Source organism: Abramis brama (assembly GCF_963993115.1).
Source record: "Abramis brama genome assembly, chromosome: 4".
NCBI lineage: Eukaryota > Metazoa > Chordata > Actinopteri > Cypriniformes > Leuciscidae > Abramis > Abramis brama.
In genome coordinates this window covers 15,521,300-15,532,936 of record NC_139966.1, presented here as the reverse complement: position 1 = coordinate 15,532,936, position 11,637 = coordinate 15,521,300, and the positions used below count along the sequence as shown (strand labels likewise).

At 37.5% G+C, this 11,637-nt stretch overlaps 1 protein-coding gene and 1 long non-coding RNA gene across 2 annotated transcripts; one reads left to right on the top strand and one right to left on the bottom strand.

Moving 5' to 3' along the window:
- Nucleotides 1-2,206: 2,206 nt before the first annotated feature.
- LOC311081986 lies at nt 2,207-3,022 on the bottom strand. The gene is made up of 2 exons (XR_014606068.1): nt 2,626-3,022; nt 2,207-2,318 (listed from the first exon to the last, which is right to left on the bottom strand). It is a non-coding gene; the product is annotated as an uncharacterized lncRNA (long non-coding RNA).
- A 632-nt stretch (nt 3,023-3,654) lies between these two features.
- On the top strand, nt 3,655-11,312 carry LOC311080689 (protein translocase subunit SecA-like). The gene is made up of 2 exons (XM_084110778.1): nt 3,655-3,725; nt 7,562-11,312. The coding sequence occupies exon 2, from the start codon at nt 7,615-7,617 to the stop codon at nt 11,023-11,025; it is 3,411 nt and encodes a 1,136-aa protein (XP_083966904.1). The 5' UTR covers nt 3,655-3,725; nt 7,562-7,614; the 3' UTR covers nt 11,026-11,312.
- The last annotated feature ends 325 nt before the right edge of the window (nt 11,313-11,637 follow it).

Here is an 11,637-nt window from a genome sequence, read left to right as displayed (position 1 = left end):
AGTTGCAGTTTTCTTCTGAGTTGGATTTAAGAAAATACAGTCTGACTCTGTTGGGAGAGCGAAGGCATAGCAGGCTGTGGTCACGGCCTGCCGGGGTGAAGGCCAGAAAAAGAAGAGAGGGAGTCACTGTGAATTTGTCTCTAATAAAGCCTGAGAAAGGCCCCACCTCTCCGGGTTTGCTTGACCAATGAGAAGGGTGGAATTTCCAAGCGGGATGTATCAATTTATAGAGACCAAACATGGTATAAGTGAGGTTACATTGACCGTTGGCTCTATCATAAAATACACAGTATCAAAAAAATAATAGAATTAAAAGACACCACACAAGACAGTAAATCATTCACATAATTTTCTGGGATGCATGTTCATTTATAGATCAGTTTGTCTATAAATGAGTGTAGCAAAGTCTGTTTTAAAGGTCCCATTCCATGGATTATTTTTATTATTTTATCATGTTTCCAGGGGTGCCCTTATAATGTTAGTATGTTTTTTAGATCAAAAATTGTTATAATTTAGAAATAAAAGGCATATTTCCTAGCCTGATTTCATTCCCTGGTTTGAACACTCTGTTTGAAGGGGCGTGTCTGCTGTGAGACTTCAGTGTAAACGCCCTCTGCTGTGATTGGCTGACATGCTTGCATATGAAATATCTGGCATTACATGTGGAACTATCTGGAAAACTTTTACTATTACAGCTATTATACGTTTTTACTATTACAACTATCGGGATTAACGAATCGTGAGAAGTTTTTTAAGTATTTAGATCTATTTCAATCACATAAAAAATTGCAGTGAGCGTTGAGCAGATGACAGTCTGTTGATCCCGTGAAAAAAGATCTTATCATTGCAACGCAGTTTCTTCACTCACTAATGATTTCACCAATGCAAACATGAGGCATATAAATACAGTAAGAGCTTCGTTGTGCAGTGTAACAGCGTCATTTATTTCATAACGAGTTTTGGCAAGTGTCCAGATAAACTCGCGCTGTGTGATTGATTGACAGCTTGGACGATTGGAAAGGGATTGTTCTTTGATCGCTTTCTGTATATTAATCACAGTTTAAGTAAGATTATTTTCATCCTACTAAGAGAAACGATGTGAAGTTGATCGCTACTTCCATAGTAAATCACTACTTACCGCTTGCTGGAATATAATTCAAATTGTCCCCTTCGTCAGTATGAAACGCTGAGAGAAGCCTGTGCTTGATATTATCCCAGGTTAGAAAAACAGTCCGTGGTGAAATGGACAGAGCAAACTAACAACTTCGAATTAAACTTTTGCGGTATCCGATTATAGATAAACATCAACCGTCTGTTGACATTTCGCCATCAATACGCCTGTGGTTCTGTGGGCGGAGCTTAGTCTAAACACGGTTCTGGTGATGTCACTAATGAAGGAAGTAGAGGGGTGTAGTCCAATCCAGACGTTTTTTGTAGTCAACTTCTGTTAAATAAAATATCTCGCTTGGCATTGAACTTTGAGCGTTATAATTTTACAGATATTATTTATACTCTAACAACAACATTACACACTAACTAAACTTTGAAACATGGAATCGCATGCAACGGGACCTTTAAAGTCTGTTTCTGTCTTCCCTATGGTCTCTGTCTTGACCACATGACCACATTTTTAACAGTAATAAAACCAACTTATCTGATCGTAGTCATGGTTACCAAGACCCTTCTTGCCTTTGTTGGGGGAATGGGACCATATATCCAGAGTGAGTTTTAGAGATTATTTGTTACATATAACAAATAATTGTGTCTGATTTGTCTCAGTCGCTACACACTCATTTTCAAACCTGTCTCCTTGTATCTAACAAATGTTGTGAAGAACACAGCAAGCAGTCACAATGTACATCTGGAGAACGTTGCAAACCACCTCCACCTTCCTTTTAGCCTGCCAAATGCACACTCAACAGATACTTGTGCCTTGCTGAGCCTCTGGTTGAAGTACTTCTGTGCCCTTGTTAGGTTTCCATTGTCATGGTAAGGCTTAATGAGCCAACTCCTCAATGGGTAAGCAGGATCACCCAGTAACAGTAAGGGTGCAGCTGTTCCTGATATGTTTTTTTTTTTTTTTTCACCTTAAAAATATAAAAAGAAAAAAGACAGGCTACTGTTAGAATAAATCACAACTGTGCAGCTTTTGCTGACTATGCTATATAATTGAATTCCCAAATACTGAGTAAAATGCATAAGACTTACAGCTGGGAAAAGCTCTCCACGTTCTGCAAGATCAAATATCACAGCGCGTCATGTACGCTGCCTGGCCATCCAATGTTTATGTTTGTGAACTCCTCTTCATTTAAATAGCACTTTATAAAAATACAGATTGTTTCAAAGCAGCTTTACAGTGATGCACAGTAATGGTTATAAAGATCATTATAAAATAATGATAAATTATGCATTAATTCTGCTGCAAATCAGCTCTAAAAAGACAATGTTGTCATTCGGCTCAATTCAGTTAAGTGTTGATTCAGTTCAGTTTAATAAATGTAAAGTGCATCAATTATGGAAAGCGCCATAAAATAATGCTGGTCACTATACTTGACAACATGCAGTTGATAACAAAAATTCTAGAGTAACATTTTATGTTTTATTAACAAATGGTTCCAATCTTACCTGCCTCAATAATCGACAACTGCTTGTAGTGGGATGGAGTGCCAGCCTTTCCTATTGTAGTAGTATAATGCGCTGTCTCTGGGGGATAAAATTGGGATATGGGTCCCATCTATCGCTCCAGCGCACTGAGGGAAGCCACTTCTCTCTTCAAACCTCATTCAGTCTCTCTCCTGCGGGTATACTTATGTGCTGACGAGTGAGCGATTTCTCAAGCTCACATTGCCAGAGTACAGCTTTGCTGACACCGAGAGGAGCAAGTGTGTGGAAGCAGTCACCTTTAGCAAACCATGTGAAATGTTTCTTTACAAAGTTGCCATCTCCTAACCTGGCAAGCTTAATGCAGTCTTTTTAGTTGTTTTCATGATTCCATGTATACGGGGATCATTTTGACATAGTTGCACATGAAACTTCCGTATTTAGTACATTGTTGTCATGTAAATGTGTCCTAAAACTCCTTGAACACTTGTTCCAGCAGTAGACCAACAGTTCTATTTAATAAAAGTGTATTATTATTAAAAAAAAACATGCAGGCTGATAAAAGAAGAATGTCGGACAAAGAAACCGTGGAAATGAAACTTGCAATGTAATCATGGCAGCCAAACCAGTCGGTGAAGGAACACGTCACCACATGTTTCTATTGTACAAACACCATTTGGTATTTTAGGTACTTACCAACACTGAAAGTGAAACAACACACTGAGGTAACATCATCAGGATATGTGTCACAGTGTCTGTGTGTGAATAAACTGAGAAGGTTAAACAATATATAATAAATAAAAAGCTGATGACATACATTCCTTCATGTAATGTACAAGTTTTGCATCCAAAAGTTCAAAATAATTTGTTTAGTTGACTAACAGTCAGCTGTGCATGATTCTACAGATTAGCATCAAGCGTGCCTTCTTAACACAAATAAAGGCATGCAACTCATGTTCCTTTAAATCATGTGACAAACTAGAGACGATTAATATTCCTGTAAATTCCACAGCAGGAGAGACATCCTCTTCTTATCAATATATAATGCAACTCACTTCAATCTTTTCACAAATGACTCAAGACATTTGCTGTGACAACTCTACAACAATATGGTCTCGAATGGTGTAAGTATTATAAATGAATGCTCTCTTAAAGGAAAGAGTCTGAATACAACTCTTTGATTGCACTTTTAAAATAAGCAAAACATTATTTTTTTATTATATTGGTAGCACTTTACAATAAGGTTAATTAGTTAACATTAGTTAACATATTAACTATAACTAACATGAACTAACAATGAGCAATACATTTGTTACAGTATTTATTAATCTTTGTTAATGTTAGTTAATAGAAATTCAGCGGTTCATTGTTTGTTCATGTTATTTCACAGTGCATTAACTAATGTTAACAAATACAACCTTTGATTTTAATAACATATTAGTAAATGTTGAAATTAATATTAACTAAGATTAATAAATGTTGAAGAAATATTGTTCATTCTTACACTCTAAAAACTGCAGGGTTAAAAAATAACCCAACCTTAACCACACCGCTGGGTCACTATTGGACAGAACACGCTCTAGGTTGGTTAGACCCAAGTGTTGTGTTTTACTATATTTTTGGGTCATTCATTTGACCCAACCAGTGGGTGGAATTAACCCTCTTGCTGGGTTAAGTCCTACTTATATGCAGGGTTATTTCATGTCTCATTGCCTTAATAAAATTAGTAACAAATATTTGTTATATTACGAATGTAAAATAATTATTGTCTCTGTAATACAGTAAACCAGAGAGGCCACTGTAAATTTGATTTAAATCTTGTTTAAACTTTTTTAATATATGTCTTTAATATTTTTTGTATACAATTATACAATGTATACTTCTAAGGTAATAAAAACATAACGTTCATTAAGTAAGGTCTTTATACACCACTGAAAACATAGTTATGTATATGATATTGCATTTTTGCATCAAATTTTACAGAGGAGGACTCTTTTCCATTAATTTGATACAAGGCATGCTGGATACACTCCCAGGCGGGGAAACACTGCTTTGTGTATTTTTTTTAAACTCTTTATTTATACAATTTTCAAATTATAACAAACATGACATGACAAAACAAAACAAAACAAAACAGAACAGCAGGGTGATATGTTACAAAGATTCCCTTTCACATTTGGGACTTATAGATTGACCATTTCTTCCATCTCAGCTCAAATTGAGCTGATTTCAGCCTTATAAAGTGGGTGATTTTTTCCATTGTGTAGATTTCTTCCATTATCTCTTTCCATTGTGCCAATGTTAAAGTGAGACTTTTCAACCAGTTCCTTGTAATAGTTTTTTTGCTGGCCATCAACATAACTTTGTAGAGATACAAATCCTCAGTTCGTATAACTGAATTGGAAAGTAAACCAAAGTACATAGATTGAAAGTCTGTGGGAAACGCGTAGCCCAATACAACCCTTATTACTGTCGCAATGATTTCCCAGAAGGGTCTGACTTTGGGACAAGTCCAAAATACATGAGAATGACTGGCATTCATACTGCCACAGAGTCTCCAGCATTCCTGGGGGGTCTTGAGTTGCATGCTTTTGATACGAGGTGTAATGAAAAATCTAATTATGTTCTTCCAACCAAATTCCCTCCATTGTCTTGAACTGGTGGAAGTGTGTTGAAATAGGCAAATAGAATGCCACTCATCCTCTGACACCTTGATTTGTAGTTCCGATTCCCACTTTTGTTTTATATACAGTGAATCAGTACCATTACAGTTTTGCAGACAATTATACAGTCTAGATACGATTTTTGAGGGTGATTTCTGGTATGCTCCCGACACCAAATCTACCAGTTCACAGCCCTCCTGTGAGAGGTGTGGCCTTATCTCTGTATCATAAAAGTGCCGTAACTGGAGGTACCTAAACAGATCGGAGTTGTTCAGGCCAAATTCCCTCTTCACTTCCTCAAATGATTTAAATACCAATCCTTTGGTTAGCAAACACACAGCAGTGATACCCTTATCAATCCACTTTCTAAATGTACTGTCCAAATGACCACTTCTAAAATTGGGAGAGAAAGAGGGCCATATCAAGGATTTACATTCACCTTCGAATTTGAATTTTTTAACAGTGTCCCACCACAGCTTAATGGTTGTTTCGACTATGGGACTCCCCTCTTTTAACTGTGTACTAGTTTTATCACCCAGTCTTGATTGAGGTAAAGACGAAGGGATATAGTTAATTTCAATTTGTTTCCTGCTTTGTGTATTTAACGTCAAAAATAAATAAATAGCTTTGAAACAAAGATGAACAGCCTCCAGCAAAGACTCGGTCTCGATGGCGTGGACTGGAACAATGGCAAAGGTCTGACATGTCCCCCTCGTCTCATCCTTGAGGCACAGAATATGCAGCAATGCTCCAGTCATCTCATTTTGTGAATATTCAATCATGTTGGTCCCCACCTGTTGATTACACACAATCACTTAGAGTGTTGCAATATAACTAACATGCAAGTTAAGCTTTTTTTGTGGATGTATAAAAAATAATAATATTGCAAACATTACCAAATATGACTAAATGTGGCAAACAAACAAAATGTCTATTTAAATTCAGTATTTGCAAACTGAATTATAGTAATAAATGAGTACTTTGGACTAATATTGTCAACATTTAGGCAATAAAAGTCCAAATATTACTGTAATGTTGATAGTGTCTTTAACATTAAAACTCACAAACCAACAAAGCTGCTCATTAATCTCCTGACTGGCAGCACCGGCAGCGCTGATGATCACCGCGCTTAGATAATGTTACACAATAAAATGAAAGATGACATGCATGGTAGGATATCATGTAAGTCTACATTTTTAAAGTTTTAAATATTGATGATCATTCTTAATAATTTTCTTCTCAAAACTGGCGCCTGTCCATTGACAATAATCCAGGCGGAAATTCCTTTACACTACTAACCAGATCACAATGTGACGGCGCGTAGCCTACTGTGATGTTATTCCTCAGTAAAAAAAATTCTGAACGACCCTGGTTCCGACAGACATTACAGAAGACACATGCAGGAGGAGACTATGCTGGAACCTACCCCAGTCGCTTCTTCTAACGAGTATTTCTACAATATGCCAGCCGACTTTCCACACACAACTCACTAGCTACATTAGCCTCGAGACTAATTTCCCGCAGATTTTACATGCGAGCCCTGTGAGGGACTAAAAACATACTGCACTTGTATGGATTTCATTCAAAACGCTTTCCTCACTTTTAAATACACAACGTCCACAATGAATTCGATAATTACGTGATGAATTTACAATTTAAACTGCATATTTCAAAAAGGCTGCTGATATAGGCCTAGCTGGTTTACAATTAAGGATTTAACGATGCAGCATTTTGTCAAAAAATCTAACCGGCTAGCTGTGGCTATTTAAGGTTTCACAGAATAAATACGTTACCCCTCACACCTCCATATCAAAGACTTCACTGTAACAGTGAAATTAGCTTGCTGTTACCACAACATTTTAAAAATATAGGAAAACATTATTAACTTACCATAAAACACTGCCTGCTCCCGTGTGGCGTGCTCCTCGAGTCTGAGGTGAAGATCCAGAAAGTTCCGCAAAGAATAAACCAGTTGCTGGGTCAAAATAACCCAACCAGCTGTTTATTTGTGAATAACCCCCTTACAACTCATTTGACCCAGCATGAGCAACCCAATAATGTGTTTACAGTACCCCAAACAACCCAGCATTTTGACCCAGCACAATCAAATCAACAATTTGTTTACAGAAACAACCCAGCATTTTTTTGAGTGTAGTTCATGTTAACTAAGGTAGTTAACTAATGTTAACTAATGAACCTTTTTGTAAAGTGTTACCATTATAATATATTGTTTTTCATATGAATGTTAGATTAGCAGAAGTTTATTTATCTTCTGTGTGAATTTCTTTATACTACAGACAGTGATGCTGCATCGTGAAAAATATCCCTCTGAATTCACAGAGTTTTGAAAATGGAGGCATCAGGAAACCTGCTGTCATCAAGACTGATTTCCCTGCTAAAGAACGGACAATGGGGAAAAGATGATGTGGTTAAGTTGTTTAATGCCCTAGTGGAGCAATATAATGGCAGAAATGAACATTTTCACACATGGATGATGAGAATCCTTCATCAAGTTGAGATTCACAAAATAAGTGTGTCGGATTTGACAGCGAATGACAGTAAGATTGTGAATAATGTTGAGGCCAAAATTAATGAGATCAAAAACACTGATAAAACAGAGAAAACACTGAAAGATGTTGTGGAGGAAATTCAAAAACAAGGAAATATCAATGAAAAAATAATGGCACAAGTGCAAGATATTGTGACCTCTGTGTCCAAATGTCTATCAGCTTCTACAGCTCCACATCTAACAGGAATAGAGCAACTTTTGTTCAAGATCTGCAAAGCAGTGCAAAAGAAGAGCAAGAAGAAAATAACACCTCGAGTGACTCAGATGGTGAGCTGGTGCATTCTCGTCCTTTCTGAATCAAGTCGGCTCGTTCAGGTTTTAACAGGAGAAGGAAAGTCGTGCATCGTGGCAATGTTTGCAGCATATCAGGTCATGAAGGGAAAAACCCCTGATATCATCTCCAGTTCTCCTATTCTTGCTGAAAGAGACGCTGAAGAATGGACTCCATTTTATACAGAACTAGGTATCACTGTTAACGTCAACACCGACAAATCAGAAGAAAAAGAGCTGAAGAAGTGCTATGAATGTCAGGTGGTCTACGGTACCGCTGTCAGTTTTGCAGGTGATTTCCTGAGACAGCGTGTCCTTAGACAAGATGTGAGACCTAAGAGAGAGTTTCAGTGTGTTATAGTGGATGAGGTGGATTCTTTAATGCTGGACAAAGGTCATGAAGTGGTGTATCTGAGCAGTGAGATTCCTCTTATGGAATCGCTCAATGTAATACTGGCTAAAATTTGGTTTGTCGTCAATCAACTGAAGCGTTTAGAGACTGGAGAGATTTTAGGGCCCATTCAGCTCTTCTCTGAGTTTCTGTCTGAAATCATGCAAGAAAATAAAGATGTCGATCCACTTAGTATTATGCAGATTGCTGTGGACACAGGAATTATGCCTATAAACCTTTCAAAGGGAATTCAAGAAAACATGACAAATGCTCTAAAAGAACCAGACAACACAAGTGTTGTGCAAATTGTGGGGTTTTTAACCATGTTTGTGCGAAATTTGCCTGAGTATTTCTTTAAACTTTACCAAGAGGGTCATGACGGAAATTTACAGAAACTGAATGAGATTGATTCCACAAGTAAAAATAATAGAAAAGAAATATCACTTCTTCTCATGGGATGTGGACAGTGTCGTTTAGTGTACTATGAGGAAGACTCACTGGTTAAGTCACTGGGTAAAACGATTAAAAAGGGATATCAGTCTGAATCAGCCAAAGTACATGAATCTTGTATCGCAGGCCGTCAAGACCTTATCAATGGAAAGATACAAACTTGGATTGGAAATGCTCTGAAAGCCCAAAAAATGTCTCTGGGCCATGAATACGTCCTTCATGGAGATGGAGTCGCTCCTGTGGATTACAGTTCCACTGGTGTTGTGCAGAACAACATGAGTTGGGGGGACGGACTTCAGCAGTTCCTGGAGATGAAACACCAAACTAAACTGTCCAACATGACTCTAATAGCAAACTTCATATCAAATTTGGGCTTATTTAAGAAATACAGAAACCAGATCTATGGGATCACAGGAACTTTGGGGGATCAAACAGAGCTTGAGATACTAAAGAAGGTCTATGAAGGCATTGAGACCTGTAAGATTCCCCCATTTAGACGAAGGAAACTTTATGAGCTGGAAGGCATGGTGTTAGCTGAAGAAGACGAGTGGATCAGGACCGTCTGTAATGTTGTTCAGCATCAAGTGACTTCTACAGTCTATCGAGGTCCACGAGCAGCTCTCGTCATCTGTGAAACAATCAATCGTGCCAAAATGTTTCACAGCACCCTTGCAAACACCATCTCAAAACACAAACTAAAACTCTATGTAAATAACAACATGGACAACTCAAAAATTGTAGATGAAGAACTACAAGCAGGAGACGTCATTGTTGCAACTAATCTAGCAGGCCGAGGTACGGACCTAAAGGTCAGTGAAAGTGTAAATGAGGCAGGAGGTCTGTTCGTGGTGCAAACCTTCTTACCTCTGAATGTCCGTGTTGAACAGCAAGCCTTTGGACGAACGGCTCGCCAAGGGAGTCCAGGATCCGCTCAACTCATCACATGCACCAGTCATTTCTCTGACTCTCTGAAACTAGTGATGAGCCTGACCGCATCTGTCATCAGCTTATTCGGTCCTCTGTGTTTAATAAAACAAATGTCACCTTGTGTCACAGGAAAAATATTTGAGGACACTGTTAATCACTACCTGAAAAATCATAGCTCTCAAAATCATGAGGCGATGATCTCTTCTCTCACAGGCCTTTTAACCATAAATTCATTCCCATTTAAGGAGAGTAATCTAGAAGAAGCAAAAGATGCCAGAAACAACGAGGTCCAGCTCAGACTCTCACGGTTCCTTAAGAAAGACATTGAAAAAATCATAAAAGAAGAAGAGCTTTTTTCTTCCTACCTTGATGTTTTAGACAAGATTTATGAAGAGAGTGTTTTCTCAGATCAGCGTGATGTAACTGTGTCCTGTCTTCAAGAGTGCTGGGGTTTGTGGCTCCTGATGCATTTCAATGAAGAAAAGCAGATAGAGACACTGAGGGAACAGCTGGAAGTGGCCTTGTTGACTGCACAGCTGAAACTTATGAGCAAACAGTCCCCATCCTCAATGGTCTACTATTATATCAGGTCTGGAAACAATCTCCGTGAGAAGGGACGACTTGCGGAGAGCATTGAGATGTACAGCAAAGCTTTGGAGGACGGTGCATCTGGAGAGATTATTCCTCGCTATAATCGTGCACTGGCCACTATTATGAAGAAAGATGCTGGCTATCTTACTCAAGCATTGGCTGATCTGGAAAAAGCTGACAAAGAAATAGATTCATACAAGTCACATCTGATGCAGATTCTAAGATATGTGGAATTATCAAGCCAAGAGCAGAAAGCAGAAGGCAAGACTTTGCTCGCAAAACACTTCCAAGTAAAATGTATTGTTATAGACCAACTCAGGATGAACATCAAAGATGCTGTAATGAAGTTAAAGAGGGCCGAAAGCAGAGGAGCAGAAGTGAAACTGACTGAAAAACTTTCATTTTTTCTTTTAGAACATATTAATTTCAGTTCTCTAAGAGTTCTGAAAGAGCTGCCAATGGAATTAATGCACATCACATCACTGGGTCTTGACACCATTTTCTCTTTGGACACTATATTTTCTTTCAGTGGCTTTTTGTCAAAGATGGTAAAAAGTTTTTGAAATGTAACACTTCTCTCGGATAACAAGATGTGGTGTCAGTACTGATTCTGATGACTTCACATTAAGTTAGTTCATGCTATTAGCCTACTTGAAATGCTGCAAACATACAGTACATTCAAAAAAATCATTCTGTACCATGTTTAGGGATAAAAATAGAAAGATATTGTTTTTGTATGTGTTTATATAAATTACTGCTGATCATCTGCAAATACAGTCTCTATATGTAAGTTTGCATATTTAATGTATGAGAAAAAATGAGTAAATGTTATTAAAGACTAGTTCACCCACAAATGAAAATTATTTTACTTTCCCTTATGCCATTTAAAATCTGCTTGATTTATTTAAATATATATTTAAATATTTTTTTGTTGTTGTGGAAAACAAAAGAAGATAGGGTAATAGTTTTGTATTTTATTTGTACAAACTATCATTTTAACACCATCAATATTATTGTCTGCTTAATTGTTCTCGTTAACTCCTTTTCGGACTGTTGGTTATCATTTGTCTCAAATGCACTTGCAAAAATACAACATTGTAAGAATTTAGGGCCAGTTTGATAGGTACATTTAGGCTTATAACTGATGCCAAATTCTCGTACCCAAACGTGAAAAC

Coding starts and splice junctions, on each gene's coding strand:
- LOC311080689 (XM_084110778.1), top strand. CDS start 7,615: ATGGAGGCATCAGGAAACCTGCTGTCATCAAGACTGATTTCCCTGCTA.